This window comes from Lissotriton vulgaris, chromosome 1_1 (genome assembly GCF_964263255.1).
Source record: "Lissotriton vulgaris chromosome 1_1, aLisVul1.2, whole genome shotgun sequence".
Classification (NCBI taxonomy): Eukaryota; Metazoa; Chordata; class Amphibia; order Caudata; family Salamandridae; genus Lissotriton; species Lissotriton vulgaris.
The window spans coordinates 780,927,961-780,944,995 of NC_141685.1; the positions used below are offsets into that span (position 1 = coordinate 780,927,961).

The 17,035-nt window shown below is 47.9% G+C and overlaps 1 protein-coding gene across 1 annotated transcript in view; it reads left to right on the forward strand.

Annotated features, from left to right (window-relative positions):
* PLA2G4A (phospholipase A2 group IVA) overlaps nt 1-17,035 on the forward strand; it is an 869,302-nt gene that overhangs the window by 569,943 nt on the left and 282,324 nt on the right. Inside the window, exon 11 of the mRNA XM_086956164.1 lies at nt 7,191-7,328. Within this exon, the coding sequence (XP_086812290.1) occupies nt 7,191-7,328 (138 nt within the window). The remainder of the gene's footprint in view (nt 1-7,190; nt 7,329-17,035) is intronic.

The following is a 17,035-nucleotide window of genomic DNA, read 5'->3' on the forward strand; positions in this document are numbered from 1 at the left end:
GAAAGTAGCCAGCCCGGTCTTGTGCCTCCCTCAACACGGAACCCTTCAGAACTCACTCCGTTAACCTGGACAGTGGCACTATAAATACTGCATATCCAGTTCATAAACCACTCATCCATCATAAAGCACTTAAGAGTCGCAAATAGGTAAGGCCAGTGCACTCTGTCAAACGCTTTCTCTGCATCTGTAGCCAATAAAAGGGCCTCTTTGCGGCAGCGCTGGACTTTTTCGATGAGGTGACACGTTTGGTGTTATCGCCTTACTGTTGCAAGAGGATACACCCTGCCTGGTCTGAGTCGACCAGACCTGGCATCAGTGGGTTGAGATGGTGCGCCAGGATGTCAGCAAATAGTTTCCTTTTACATTGAGCAGGGATTTTGGGCGATAAGAGCTGCATTGCTGTAGATCTTTCCTGAGCTTCGGTATTATCGATAGTGTCTTGTGCATGGATTCAGTTAACGTTCCGGTCCCTGTGAAAGAGTTAAAGAGGCGGGCCAGTAAAGGCGCCAGCTTAGTGCAAAACGTCTTATAAAAAATTGCACTGAACCCGTCCGGGCCCGGTGACTTCATGGATTTAAGCCGTGTGATTGCAGAGATCACCGCTTCTATTCTGATGGGCTGATCCAGTGCCTCCGATTCTGGAGGGGGAAGCGGGGTGATCGCGGCAGACTGGGCATAGAGCTAGGGAGCAGAAGTTGCCCCAGGGTCTCCCTTGTACAGATTAGCTTAAAATGTCAGGAATTCTGCTGCAATATCCAGAGCGTCCAATGTCGTCCGCTCTGATTGCATGGGAATGGCTTTGACCACATTACCACACTGTTTGCTGCGTAAACAATGGGCTAACATCCTAACGAATCGTTAGCTTCTAAATAGTCAGTGATTGTTTGGGTGAGGACACGACGTCCGGAGAGTGCAACCATGTCTCGCGCAGGCACCAGGGTGGACGCTACAAAGGGGCTGAGTGAGTTGTAAAGGTCACCATGATGGGTGCATGGCCCGAAAGGGAGCTGGACTCACTGGTAACCTCTGTGGTTTGGGCCCAGGCTGAGGCAGAGGCCAGTAATTGTTTCAGGCGTGCGTGATTTTTGTGTGCTGCTGAGCAAAACGTATAGTCACGCTCCTCAGAATGCAGAAGGTGCCACACGTCCTGCAGTCCTCATTCAGGTAGCCAGTTCAGTCCCTCTGGGGTGAAGGCCCCTGCCTGACCAGACCATTGTCCTGAGCAGTCCTCCCCCCCATCCATAACCAGGTTAAAGTCACCACCCACGAAGATAGCCTGGTCTGTGGTTTCAAGAGCCCCTGAAAGTGCCTCCATAATACATTTATCGTGGCCTTCGTTGGGGGCATACAGGAAGACTATTGTCAAGTGAAGTGTGCCTATTTGAACCCAGATTGCCAATAAACACCCCTTAATCTCAAAGCAGGTGCCAGTGATTGTCCTCTGAAAGCGACTGCCTCTACCCCTCTTTTTCTCTTTCCCGCCGACCAGAACTGTTGTGGGAACTTCCTATTCTGCATTGTATGGGTGTCTTTTGCTAGCAAATGTGTTTCCTGCAGCAAACAAATTTCTCTTTGTGTTCTAGGAGGGAAAGTATTGCAGAACTTTTAATGGAATTATGAAGGCCTTTAACCTCCATGTTATAGTTGGTGACGGAAGCTATGCAGGTGAAAGTGGGACCTAATTGGCTAGCTGCCCCATGCATGGAAGCCTAATTCACAGGGAGTGGCTGGTGAAATGCATGTTGAACTCACTGGGCCTATTCGTAATCAGTCGGAAGGGAAGCCCCATGACAATGCCCAAACCCCTCAACAAACAAAGAGCAAAAATAAACAGATAGTCCATGAAGTTCAGCGTGACCTGGAAGTCTGAATTTGTGGGGGCCGCCAGGGCAGAGCAGGCTATCACAGTTCAAGATGAGTCCATGCCTCCGTCCCCACACCTGTATTTACAACCCCTTTCCCAGTACCTTATAAGGGGGGGTCAGCATCTTGTTTTTCTCCACCGGAAAGGGGACGATGTATCTCCAACCTCTCTTTCTCCATACCCGCCCGGGTCCGGATGGTGGGGTGCATGTCTCTGACCCCTCCGGATCCCGCGACCCTTCCCCTCCTGAGACCCCTCGCCCTGCGAAGGCCGCAGGAGGTAGCATCGGTTGGAGTAATCCCAAGGATTTTGTACGCCTTTGACAGGGAGAGTAGTTTGTGAGATTTGCCATTCAGTTGAAAAATAAGGCGAGTAGGAAACACCCTGCGAGCAGACATGACCGGTGACTTGGCGGAATTCTCACCGTTTCAGGAGAGTGGATGCTGCTAGGTCTTGAAAAAGCTGGAGAGAATGTCAGCGGAATTGCACCTTCTGATCCGTTCTGGCCGCTTTGAGGATTGCCTCTTTCTCCGTGAAGTTGTGAACAAAACCAGGATGTCCGCAGTTGGTGTCCTGGGGAACCAACTTTGTGGAATCTATCTAACTTAATGCTGCTTGGCGAGTTATCTCCCAGTATGTTTCTAAATAAGGCTTGGACATAGCCTTCCAGATCCAATCCCTTGGTGCCTGTGGAGCTCCCCTTATGCGGATATTGTTTCTTTGCGACCTGTTTTCAAGTTCCACAGCGTGGGCCTGGAGATCTAGCTGCTGATCTGATAGGCGGATGATCTATTTTTGTAGGGCTTCTAATCTGCATCTCTAGTTAGGGAGCCCTCCTCCAGGGCCACCACCATCTTTCCCACCTCCTCGATGTCTCGGCACGCCTCCCTGAGCTCCAGCGTGAGATCCTTTTTAACTGTCAGTAGATCCTCCTGCAGTGATGCAAATAGTGCTCCCAGAAACTCGCGTGTCACTGAGCTCTCCAGTCCCCTGCCGCGTCTAGTTGCTTATTGTCCTCCAGGGCTGCGTTATCTTGCTGAGAGTCTGTAGCACTTTAAATCAGAATTTCCGTGACAGATCTGTCTTTTTTGCCTTTGGCGGAGGCCATGGCTTTGTACTTTTAAGCCAGGAGAGCTAATAATCCCAGCGGCGTGTGGGGGGTCACCTGAGAACCTCCTAAGGTATCCACCAAAGCGAAATTGCGTCCCCACTGGAACCAGTGTGCAGGGGTCTGTCGATTTCTAGTCCCACCTTGTCCTTTCAGAGCGGCCAACCGAACCATAGGGACCAGCCCAGCGCTGCCCCGGTGTCCAAGCCAGTGTGCAAAGATCACCCAACCACTATAATACAGGTGTCCGACAGAGCTGGTGGACCCCCACCAGGGACAAAAGAGATCCGAGTCTAAGGGCCTAGCAAGGATACAATTCTAAGTAGATTGCTGAGCTAGTTTCGCGTTCCCCCAGAGGGCTCCCCAAACCAATGGAAGGCCTGACAAGCCGGTAAAACTGCCCCGCTCTGGTGTGTAGATCAGCTTGGTCGAGGGCCTGTGCCAGCGCCCGGTGTTACCCGGGGGATAACCCCGGCAGTCCTTGGCCCAAATAGGAATAGGGCTCAGCTCCCAGGAACAAGGGTGTATCATGGAGATGCAGTCCGGTGAAGCTGTGGTGGGCTTCCATTGTTTCGTCAACCCCCCGAGGTGCAGAGTCAACCAGGGGGTTGTTATGTAAGTGCTAATCATCAGACAGGGACGGAGTGTTGCAAAAAAGCGTCTGCTCACTCCGCCATCTTTGCCACGCCCCCCTGAAGGCTATTTTAAAGAGAGTCCGTTTTCAAGTCTGTTGTGAAGATGCTTTTGTGAGAAGTGATTTGAGCAGGAGCATTGATAACTGTTCAGTGATACTGTGCCAAAGAGTGCAATTAGCAATGCATTGGTAAGAGACCAGACTGTCCTTTAGTTTTTAATTGTGGATGCTGTTTATTGATTGGATGTGTATCACTGTAGTATTGATATGTTATGTTATGTTAAAATTCTTATACTGCGCACGTTCACCGAAGCGGTTTCTTGGCGCTCATAACAAACACAGCGGACAAGGGTAGATGGTTACTCAAAGGCAGCTTTAAAAAGGAACGTTTTTAATGTCTTACGGAAGGAGGAAGGGAGGGAATTCCAAAAGGAAGGGCCTAGAAAAGAGAAGCGTAGACCACCAGGTTTCTTGCGATGGTTGTAGGGGATGCACAAGAGATTGTCAGCGGAAGAGCGGAAGTTACGAGTTGGTAGATACCGCTTTAATTTGGAGGAAATAAAAGCGGGCGCCAGATTGTAAAGAGCTTTAAAAATAGTGCATCCGAGTTTAAAGGTGCACCGTTTGGCCACTGGAAGCCAGTGGAGGCTCCTCATCAGTGGGGAGACGTGCTGGTGTTTGGGCTGGTGGAACAACAAACGGGCGGCCTGATTCTGTATCAGTTGGAGTCTCTGGAGCTGGTAAGCAGGGATCCCCACATATAAGATGTTTGCAAAGTCAACCCTGGAGATGACTAGAGCCAAGATGACTAAAATGAGTGCCTCTCTGGTGAGAAATCGACAGATCTTGCGGATCCTGCGCAGATGGAAAAAGCAGGATGATGTTACTGCCGAGATCTGCGATTTCATAGATAGATCACCAGAGATGACTACTCCAAGGCTTTTCACAGAGCTGACAGGGCAAGGGGGGGCGCCAAGAGAAGAGGGCCAGTAGTTGTCATCCCACGGATTGGCCGGTCCACCCACCAGGACAAGTTCCGTCTTGGATGGATTTAACTTGAGCTGGCTGTGGGCCATCCAATCAGAGATATATAGCATGGTGGTTTGAAAATTGGTGCGGGAAGAGGGAGAGGTATCCAAAGGAAAGATCAGCTGCAGATCGTCTGCATAGTTATAGATAGTAGCAGGGGAGTGACGGAGAGAAGCCATAAGGGGTTGCAAATATAAATTAAAAAGGAGGGGAGATAGAGCCGAACCCTGAGGGACACCACAGGAGAGGGAGGAAAGAGGAGCAGAAAAGGTGGAGAGGTGAACTGCTTGAGAGTGGCCGTCAAGAAAAGATCGGACCCAGTCAAGAGCAACGCCCTGAATGCTGGCATTAGTGACACGGTCGATCAATATGGAGTTATCGACCGTGTCAAAAGCCGCCGACAGGTCTAACAGGACGAGGGCTTAAGGGATGTTATTGTCCGCTCCTGTTCTTAAAGTGTCCATGACTGCCGCAATGACCTCCTCGATGGAATGGAGGGGGCGGAAGCCAGCCTGTTGGGGGTCCAAAAAGGATGAGCTCTCAATGAAGGTACTCAGACACCGAGTCACATAAGTCTCTAAGATCTTTCCCAAATAGGGAAGAAGAGAAATGGGTCTGTAGTTACTCAAGACTAAGGGGTCTGCATTGGCCTTTTTTAGAATGGGTAACACTACAGCCTGCTTGAAGGAATCTGGGACTACTCCAGTGGCTAAAGAGGTGTTGAGAAGAGCCAGAGCAGGGTCAGGGCAAGTCAGGAAAATTTCTTTAAGGATGTGAGGGGGGCAGCAGTCGTTGGGAGACCCGGAACTGACTTTGTGCAGAAGGCTGTGGAACTCGGTAGTGGAAATGGGAGGGAATGTGTCGAATCGCTGGGAGTTTTCGGGGGGTGGTAAGAATGAATGGGACGAGGAGGTTGAAGGAATATTGTTTTTGATAGTGGAGATTTTATCCTGGAAGAAGGCATTAAGCTTGTCACACAGAGCCTGAGTAGGCATGGGGGGAAGAGTGACACGATCGGGAAGGGAGAGCTCATTGACAATCGAGAAGACGTCTTTTGCTTTGGAGGCCGACTCCAAGATTTTGCGAGAAAAGTAGGATGTTTTTGCCTCTAGGATAGAGGATTTATATTTTTTCAAGAGGGTCGTGAATTCAATTTTGAGCAGGGGATCATAATTGTGGCGCCATCGGCGTTTGGCTTGGCGGAGGGCCAGTTTATCCAGTTTTAACTGGTCAGTGAACCATCGCTGGGCGTCGTGAGGGCGCATAGCTTTTATAGTTTTTAGAGGTGCTACTGAGTTGGAGGCCACCGTCAGCCATTGTTCCAGGGTAGAGGCTTGGTGGGAGGCTGAGCCGGAAGGCGGAGGGACTGAGGCTGCCAAAAGAGAGTGTAGTTCAATTAAATTGGCATTCTTCCAATTACGGGCTGAGATGTTGATAGGGAGAGGGGGCCGGTGAGGGATAGAAAGGTCTACTGAAAAGGAAATAAAATAGTGGTCTGACCAAGAGCAGGGGGTTACCAGTGGGGGCAGGATGTCTAAATTAGCCATCCAGACCTGATCTAATATGTGGCCCTTACAGTGAGTAGGCGTGGAAATCAATTGTCGATAGTTCATGCTAGTTAGAATTTCTGAGAACTGCTCAGACAGTCGACTTTCCCGAGGGTCGGTAGGCCAGTAATTAAAGTCACCTATGATGATGACTTTAGCATGATTAATAAGGATCTGAGATACGAGGTCCCCAACTTGTTGTGGGAAAGAGGGCATGTAAGTAGGGGGTCTATACATAAGAACGCAAGAAAGGGAGGACCTGGTCGAGCGAAGTTGAATGACAAGGGTTTGAGTGTTGGAGATGGGAGTGCAATCTAAGGTAGAAAAGCTATGCTCTTTGCGAATGATGGCTGCAACTCCACCACCAGCTTGTCCCCCTGGGCGGTTAGCTTGTATAATATAGTAACCGTTGGGAATGGCGGCCAGAATATCGGGTACAGAATCATCTGTAAGCCAGGTCTCGGAGAGGAGAAGAATATCCACGGAGCTATCTTCGAGCAGGCGATGGATTTCCAGCTGGTGTTTCACCATGGAACGGGTGTTTAGGTATACAATGGTTAGGGGACGCGTCTCTGGCTCTAGGGAGGTGGAGGGCGGGGGTGCGGAAGTAGGAGTGGGGCAAGGCGGATTGGGGGTCCCTGTGATTGGAATAGTCGAGATACCGCACTCCTGGGCCATCCTTATGGCACAGGGCGGTAGAGGAACTGCCTGTCGTAAAACGAGTAAATCGGCAGACGAGTAAGTGAGAGTTTGGGCAGGGTATGTGGCCGCAGGTCGGGGCCGGCCGCGGACGGGCGCAGACGGGCTGGACTTAGGCGCGACTTCGGCGCGAAGTCGGCGCTCCCGCTGCGCTCGTCCGCTGCGCTTCCGCCATACAGTAAAATGAAATGGAAAAAATAAACCCACAAGGGGAGCGCTTTTAGAATTTTCATGTTGTTCGCTAAAGCTTTTATAATGGTGATCGAGCTTAGTGCTGTTTGTAATCTATGGTGTTTTTTTCTGTTACAGACTGGGTAGAATTCAGTCCATATGAGATTGGCATGGCAAAATATGGTACATTCATGCCACCTGATCTATTTGGAAGCAAGTTTTTTATGGGGAATGTGGTGAAAAAATATGAAGAAAACCCTCTGCACTTTTTAATGGGTGAGTATGTCAATGACAAAATTATAAAAACATATGCTTGTATGTACTTGCATAGTGGTGCTGACCTAGTGTGTACCATGCTGAGGAATAACAGGATGTGGAACACTGGCAAACAGCCATGGGATACAGTTCAGTATTGTTTGCAATAGACAAGTACAATGTAGTTTTTTATGATAAAATGCTAGACTTTGAGGCATGTGAGAGGCAGCCTGTCAAGCACTATTGGAACTGCTCATCACATGGGGTACTGGGTTGCAAAGACTATACATTATTTAAAAGGCAATGATGCTTCTAATAAGCACAAAACTATAAAAGTTCCTTAAGTACTAGCTGGTGACTGATAGGGAATTTGGGTTGGTATTTAATCCCCCATTTTTATGCATCACTCCATTGTTGCATAGCTGTTACACAAATGCGGGTGGTTATATGAAAGACAACTTTACGTTATTAGTGACATCTGGTTGCATAAGAAATAGTATTAAGTGCTATAAAAACAAGTGATTGTAGGTAGCCTAATTTTTTTTATTAATTCTGATCTTTTCTGATTGTATCACATCCTTCCATTCTCATAAATCTGGCCTACTCCTAATCCCAACTCATGGAAATGAGGTGCTTGCATGTGGCAGGACAATCTGCATTCAAAGAGGTTATATACTCGTACACATGGATGACCAGAGCTGCAAATATTTTGTCTGGTTTTGGCCAAATTCCAATGTGAGTTCAGACATGTTCCACATCTCTAGCCGTAAAAAATATTATGTCAGTCAATGACTACAGGGCCTTGCTTCTACCCAGTTCCAGGAGACTTCTTGGGTTGACATTTTTTATATAGATCTTGCAGTCATGTTTTGGAAACTTGGTCCACAGTATTTACTCTTCAATTCTCTGCTGTATAAGCTTTTTCTAGGTATTAATTCTTCATGAGGTGTGCAGAGTACGGATGCTTTGAAGGTAGACGTTGTCATGTAATGGTTAACCTTTGGCCTTTACGAGCCAAGGTGACTGCATCTGCACAGTGAGAGCTGGTTATGGTTGGTGAATATAAAGGTCGATAATCTATGGAAAAACCTAGCAAATTGAACTAGGGGTGCCACAGCATCCTGGAAGACAGCCATTTTTAGGGTTTGCTTAAGACATCTTGGGGACATTCGGAAGACTTCCTTGAAAATGTATTCTGCCCGCTGCTTACCATTGACTTTGTGGTTTGTAACTCACATTTGCTTGGTTTCGATTTGATGGCTTTTTTTTTTTTTAGGCTGTCCAGCTTTTGTTTTCCTCTCCATTAGGCTATCCTTGTTTACTGTATCCTTCCTCCAGTGTTCAATTTATGCAAACAGGCCTTTAAATCTTGTTCTTATCTTGTCAAATTTGCTGTGCATTCAGAGACCGAGGTCAAGTGTCAGGCTCTGTCTTCAGAGGGAGCTTAGTGTTTACCTTTCTTTTTTTGACTTCAAAGTGAGAGGATTTGTTTGACAATCATTCTATCTACTGGTGGTGTGCTGGAGGAAGGCTGTGGGATGTTATTTTATCTAGCACACTACAAAATTTAAATGTAAATGAACTGTGTAAATATTTAAGAATAGATCAGAATTAGGAAAAACACTAATGAAGCCATTTTTTTGGCAATTCTCAAGTGTGGTGGAAACATATATTTATTACGATCAAACCAAATCCATAAACTAGATGATGCCATTTCCACACATTATTGCTTGTGTGCTGATTCCTTTTAGGAGTCAAACCGTATGTTTGAGAAAATTAAATGGTTATTTCAATTGAAGATGTTTTGTCTGCAATGGCAGTGTGTTAGCATACCATGCATACTCCACTTTATGCCACTGCACTCTACTCTGCACCACTCCTGTTGAATCTATACCACTCCACTTTACTCTGTACCACTCCACTTTACTCTATGCCAATGTACTTTATGCCACTGCACTCTACACAACTCCAGTCTAAGCCCCTCCACTCTGCACCAACTAACTCTACGCCACTTCACTCCGCAACACTGCACTCTGTGCCAATGCACTCTACTCTACACCACACCACACTACACCACTCCACTCCACACCACTCTAATCTACTCAGTACCACTCCACTCTGCACCATGGTAGTCTGCACCACTCTAATCTACATCCCTGCACTCTTCGCTGACCTCTATGCCACTGGATTCTACCATGTACCACTCCATACCACTTCGCTCTACTCTGAAACAATCTGCTCTACACCACTGCACTCTACACCACTCTACTTTACTCTGCACCACTCTACTTTACTCTGCACCATCATACTTTACACTACACCACTGCACTCTACGCCAGTCTACTCTGCACCACTCCACCCTGCACCACTCCACCCTGCAACAGAGCTCTCTACACCACTTCACTCTATGCGACTGTAACAGACGCTACGCAACTCCCCTCTTCTCCACTGTACTCTTCTTCACTCTACACCACTGTACTCTACACCACTTGAGTCAAAACCAACGTACTCCATGCCAATCTACTATGCACCACTGTACTCTACACCACTTCACTCTAGGCCACTCTACGACTTTGCACTCCACGAAACTCCACTCTTGACACTCTACCCCATTAAATCCTACTCCGTTCTATGACTTTCTATGCCACTCTACTCTGTGATGTTCTACACAACTCCCTCTGCACCACTCCATGCCACTTTACTCCACTATTCTAGGACACACTATTTGGCTCCACTCTATGCCACTCCACTCTATGCCACTCCACTATATGCCGCTCCACTCTATGATACTCTACTCTGCTATTCCACTCTATGCCATAACTGTACTACACTACTCCACTCAATGCCACGCCACTGCAATCTACTCCTCTCTACGCGACTACCTCTACACCACTCTGTGTTACTTTACTACACTCTATACCACTCTGCTTTACTCCTCTCCATTCTGACACTCTGTGCCACTCCACTCTGACACACTACTCCCTCCACGCCACTCTACGACACCCCACTCTAGGCCACGCCGCTCTGTGCCACGTCACGCCACTCCATCAACGTTCAGCCACGCTGAATAGTAGCCAAGCTGGTGTACAACATGGCTAAAACACATTGGCAAAGCTAATAGCTCTTCCATTGGGGAGACCTGTTGGCTTTGCCAATGTTAAGCCAGGTGCCAAACTTGTTGGCTTATACATGTATTATATATGTGCATGTGCACATAGTGTCAGTCATATTTAAATTCTCTAATAAGAAAAGACAAATAAATGTAAAGCTAAAAAATGCTAAACTGCTCCTTCCCTAAACAAAAAGTAAGAATAAGTGATCTCTGTAGATCTGTCAACTGGGAGATGACAGGAGGACAGCATCAGTCAGAATTATGGTGAAAGTAGGATGTTCAGGTTGAAAGCAGATTCAGAGTAATTTTATTTCTACATCGTTCATTACTAAAATGATACACCTTATTCAAATATTATACATAGGATTAGCACATACTAATTATAACATAATACATATTGTGTTCATATTGATTATGAAGTTTCATGATGGGTCCCTTATTATAATGTAATAGCAAGTGATTCTTGTAAAGATTTGCCACATTATTAACACTCCTTTAGTCCTGTAATTACAACTAATTTTCTGTACAAAGGGGGGCGTTACATTTGGGGGCTAGAGAAATCTACTGTATGTTTGGCCCCCAAAAAGTTGGAGTTTCACAGCAAGGAGAATCTTCCCATATATTCTCTCTGTGGAAACACGTAGAAGTTAACTAGATTCACCATATAAGTGTTTATTTGGGCTTCCAGGTGATCGTAGATAGCATTCCCTATCCTGGTATTTACTTATGTGGGAAATGTGGCTAATTACATTGGAGGATTCCTGTGATTTTAGATGCTATTCAGTTCAGTCCTTTAGGATTTGGCCAGCACTGTGTCATGGTTTGTTCCTTTCTTTCCATCCTAGAGCTAATGGTTGCCCTTTCATTTGCCAAGAACTACCTACGATGAGACAGCACCAGCATTTTACTACTGATGCCCCATATTTCAAGAATTAACTCTAATTTCCCATTGTCCATATTTTGCTGTAGGTACCTGTTATACCAAATATTAGGTTCAATATGCCAGCCATCCTGCACCATCGTTTTCCAGTGGGTATCCTTATGTACCAAGTATTGTCTAGTGCACCAGTACCAAGTATTACCTCTAATAAGTCAGTACCAAGTATTACTTCCAGCATGGCAACAATTTGCAATGAGTGTCACTGTAAGCCAATAATTATCTTCAGTAAGCCAGGGAAAACTGTAGTCTCATAAGCATAACACCATATCCTCAATCACTCATTCTCACGTACATTCAATCACTCACACATGCTCACTTACTTCATCTAACGAGCATCTTCTCACAGACTAATTCTCAGTCACTTTTACTCTACTCTCACTCATTCACCTCACGTACTTGCACTAACTTACTTTCACTCCCTCCTACTCACACTCACTTAAACTCATTCTCACTCCTCACTCACTCATTCTCTCTTAGTTACACTCATTCATTTTCCCACTTTCTTGCACTTGCTCTCACTCATTGCTCACACGCTCATTTTCTCTCATCCTCACTTACTCTTACTTTCTCACTCACTTGCATTCACTCTTACTCTCACTCCTTTATTTTCACTTACTCTCTCGCACTCATACTGTCACCCACTGCTTCACTTTCAAACACATGTGCACACTGACAAGCTCGCCCAAACACATGTCATCTAAAACACACAGACACACACCCACCCCCACACAAACATCCACCCACACACACACACACACACCCCAACCCCACCACCACCATTAAAAAGCACTTTTCTATGTAAGTTGCTTCCTGCAGGTAGGAAAGTAGGATCTGCTTTCATAGTCACCCCCACTTTTTGCTGGTGTCAGTCTGTTTTTATGACTAGTCTGGCTGGGATCCTGCTAATCATGACCCTAGCCACTTCCCTAAATTTGCAAAGGTAAGTACTTTGGTACCTCCACAATTGTCTACTGGTGTATCCTTGTAAGTCCCTAGTGTATGGTACTAAGGTACCCAGGGCATAGGTACACCAGGGGTCTCCCATGGGCTGCAGCATGTATTATGCAACCCATGAGAGACCATTCAAACTGTAACTACAGGCCTGCCATTGCAGCCTGTGTAAGCAGGGGCTGGCACCACTTACGACAGATATACGTTTCCTTATATCTGAGGTCACTACACTTAAAACCTATGTCACCCCTCAGACAAGCCTTTCAATCCTGAAGGCAGGCTGCTTGGTTCTAAGTGTGAGGGTGCCCCTGCATGAGCAGGACACCCCTACAAACCCAGGAGTTGATTCTCCAGGCTTTGTAAGTGCGGTCAGCCATTTTAAAACATATAGTGGGCATCAGTCGTTACGAGATGTCTAACTATATGGTGGCTGCACCAAACCCGGTCATGTTTGGTATAAAAAATGTTGGAATCATACCCAAACACTGATTCCAGTGTTGGAAGTATGATCCCATGTACTGGGAGCTCCCTTGGGGTACCCCCTGTACTCTCGGTTACAGCCTTTGAGGATCTGACCGCAAGCTAGTGCTGCTGCCGACCACCAACACAATTCTGCTCTCCTGCTGAGCCAAGCTCAAGCAGGGGAAGGTAGAACAATAGGTTTCCTGTCGCAGGGAGATGTGACTGACTCCCCAGACATGACTTAGTGTATTGGGCTGGGGTTGGGGCTCTTGACAGCGTCACCATACAGCTTTGAAGGGCACATTTGGTGCCCTCCTTGCATACTCTAGTTAGAACCAGTTCTAGGAGCCCTTGGCTCCCGCACAAAACTAGTCAAAGAACACTGAAGTATCCTCCCATCTGTCCAGCCCCTCCTGTGGTAGGGAACCCTGAGTCGTCCTAACCCCTTTCTTAGGGTATAAAAGTGCTTACCTGTGGGTTGGTCCTCAGATTTGTCGTGGGACAAGACTTGAGCCGGAAACCACGCCATTCTTCGACCGTCTGGACACTTTGACTTCGCCTGCAACCGAGACTGCATCAAGGAACTACTGCTGCTCCTGGTCTCACTGTTCTGCAATTCTTCTTCTGTGTCTGTGCTTCTTCCGTGTCTGTGCTTCTTCCAGGATCTCCAATTGACCTGTAGGCATCAAGGACACCCGAAGTAATCGCCATTGGATTGAAGGAGTCACTCCCCTGCATCTTCAGGCACAGCAATGAAGCTCACCGTTCTGCTGCTCCTGACATCCCACAGAATTCAAAAGGCTAAGCAACACAGGTGGTGGTTCTGCAACTCTCTCGAGGCCTGACCTGTCCTCTCTGTACTTTTGTGGCCAGTACCCCTCATCGGAACCGCTAGGACCAAGCCCATGTGCACAGCATCAACTTGCAGTTTTGAAGGCTTCTTGGCTCCGCACTCCAGAGATCTTCGGGCTACAAGAAGCTCCAGCCTCCAGCATCTCTTCCTGCCAAGATCTTCGTCCTCACTGCATCCTCTGTACCGTGGGCCTTCATCTTTGCTGAGCTGCTTGAGGTCCTCGTTTGACTCCTGTGTCTTTGGCCTGTGGGTCCTCTTGAGGGTCTTCTCCCTCTTCATGGGCTCCCCTCCTTGCTCTGGGCCTGCTCTGACTCTCCTGCACTTAGTGAGCTCCCTGGAACTTTCTGGTCCCATCGTAGTTTTCCGTGTCTGTTGCTGCTGCCAAGGCATGTTGGTGCTCCCGCCAGACATTGACCCCCTGGTTCTCGACTTCCAACATGGGACAGCTTGTGCACTGCTCTTGGTATTTCTCAACGTTGCCTGGTCCCCACAGCTGCAACAGCAAGGTCACCGTCGGCACTCCTGCATCTTCCGTCATCGATGGACATTGCTCTTCTGTGCCTCCTGGTCACTTCAGAGTGCGCTAGACTCTAACCCCTCTGCTTGCAGGTTCTTCACGTCAACAATCCACCCTTGGATTCCACCGGACTCTTGCACCTTCTTCGCCAGTGGCATCTTTTCTGAAGTCCTTCATTGTGATCTACGGCGGTTTCAGACGTCACTTCGCACCTATGCACCAGGCTTCCCTGGTGTAGGTATTCTGTTCCAGGGGTATCTACCGTTAGGGTGACTCTCCAACCTTTTGTCTTCCACTGGGTTTCTTCAGGGACCACTGGGAAGGGTCCTTCTACTTGAAAACTGCAACCACGACTTTCCCATTAACTTCTATTGAGTGCACTGTTGTGTTCCCACTCTGCACACGGCCTCTGTGGGCTTCCTGTGTACTTACCTTGGATGGTTCCTTTGGTCCCCAGCTCTTTTGCGTCTCCTTGTCCAAGTCCCGACTTTGGTCGCACTTCGCATTTCACTTTCTTAGTATATGGTTTGGTCTCCAACTGGAGATCACTGTGTATTGTGCTCAATTACCTTTTGCAAGTGAAGTATTGTGTATTTGTGTTGATATCTTCGATTAGGAAATATACCAATGTGTTAGTGAGTGTTGTGTAATAGACTTATTTGTACAACTACACTGTATGGTTCTTTTTCATTTAACCTACACTGTATTTTTATATCTGGTGAAACAAGCTGCTTCACACTCCTGGACTAAGCCTGAAGGCTGCTCTCCACAGCTATCACTTCGAGCTCCTTCTAAGGGTGTCTAAGACCACTAAAAGGGTTGTCTGGATCAGTGCAAGGTGTGTCACTTAAATAAGTGTGCACCATATACATAGCCAGCCTCCTACACTGCGCATGCCTGGTTTGGATGCCTGATGTACCATTTACCCGTAGGCCGCCACACAGCTCCTTCCTGCTTCAAACAACGCTGAAGCATGAAGCAGAAACTTTGAACCTGTTTAATCGCAGGTTGAAGGTTTCAGTCTCTGCTACAGCACCAGGGGCTAACTTTAGCTGTGACCGGGCACTTAGACATGCCAGGACCCTGAGTCCAGGGTTGAGACTTCATTAGCCCTAGAAAATCTCTCCAATGGCTGGTGCAAGGTGCTTTTGTGTGCCATTACACAGCGTCACGGGCTGCTGCTGAACCTAAAGGTCTGCATTTGTTTTTTATTATAACCGTGAATAAGTGAAAAATCTGTTATTCATTCTTGGTTTAGAGCTTCCTGGCCTGGATGGAGGTGGTGTCCTCTTAGTAACAAGTTTGTCAAGAGGTATACCGGCAGGCAACCTACCGGTATTACTCTTGGTGATTGACCTGCTGGTGTATCTCCTGACGGCTGTGACTACAGAGGATACTACCTTTGTCCAGATCATGAAGCTCTAGTTCCTTAGAGTTAGGGAATCTTGATTCTTTGTTGAGCCCTACTCTCTTTAATATTTATGTGGTGGAATTGGCACCACTGATAAGTTTTAACCTAAGAAGTTTTAACCTGATCCCTACCTCCTATGCCGACAACACCCAGTTGGTGATCTCGACAATGGATAAGGACACCAGTCACTTCTTAAAACTCCATGATTGTATGCTCATCCTGAGTCACTGGATGAGAACTCATTTCTTGAAATTAAATTCAAGTAAAACAGAAGTGATTATGTTTGGAAACCTTTTCATGGTCCCCAGCTTGGTCCGCAAGGACTCACGGACACCCTGCGAGAGTTCACGACTCACTCGGGACTGAAAGTTAACTGGGGGAAATCCGGGGTTTACCCCTTTCACCCCGGCATGCAGGAATGCGAGGTGCGACTAGGGGGAACGACACTGACCTGGCATGCAGGCACCTTCAAATACCTGGGCATCCACATCTACCGGTCCCCAGCGGATGTGCTAGAAGGCAACCTAGGCAGGGCCATTTCCTCCCTACGAGCCCAAATGGCTTCCTGGAGCACGCTCCCACTGAATGTCCCAGACCGAGTCACCCTGACGAAGATGATAGCGCTCCCGAGGCTCCTTTTACTATTACTCTAATATACCGGTGTATGTTCCCAACCGGATCTTCAGGGAGCTAGAGACCATGATCCGGGCGCTCATTTGGAACACCGGGAGGCCCAGAGTGGCGCTGAAAAAACTATACGCCCCAGCGACCGTGGGAGGACTGGCGGTCCCCAATCAGGAGCTTTACTATCTTGCGGCACAGCTGCAGTGGGTGGTGGGCTGGCTCGCGGGGAGGAACCTGGCTGATACGGCCTCGGAGATACCGGCCCTGACCCATACCCGGGCGCTTGCGCTGTTCCACCCCTTGGCTAAAGCAACCCACGGAACACAGCTGCACCTGACGGTAGCACTCAAATGCTACAAACGCGCACTAGGACTCACGCGGGCGGTCACACCCTATGCCCCTGCGCTTCCGCTGCAGGGCATGCCCAGAGTCGGAGGCGTGATCACTGCGACCATGCTGGAGAGATGGGAGCAAGCGGGGATAGAAACGATGACGGATCTGTACAAAGATGGCGCCCTGATCCCGTTTGAGAGCCTGGTAACGGACACCGATTTACCGGCGGGGCAGTTCCTACTGCATGCCTCCATGATTCGAGAATGCACGAAACGCTGGGGAGACATGACGGAGGAACCGCAGACACACCTACTGATGCAGTACCTCCACATCATGGGAAATGGGTCCCATGTGATACATTGGCTGGCACAGGCATTACGGTCACACACGGCATGCACACTCCAGCCACTGAGAGACAAATGGACAGCTGACAGATGGAGGGACTGGACAGACAAGGAATGGGAGCGGATCCTGGAAGGACCGCGCTATATACCACGCAATTCGAGATTCAAAATCATACAATTC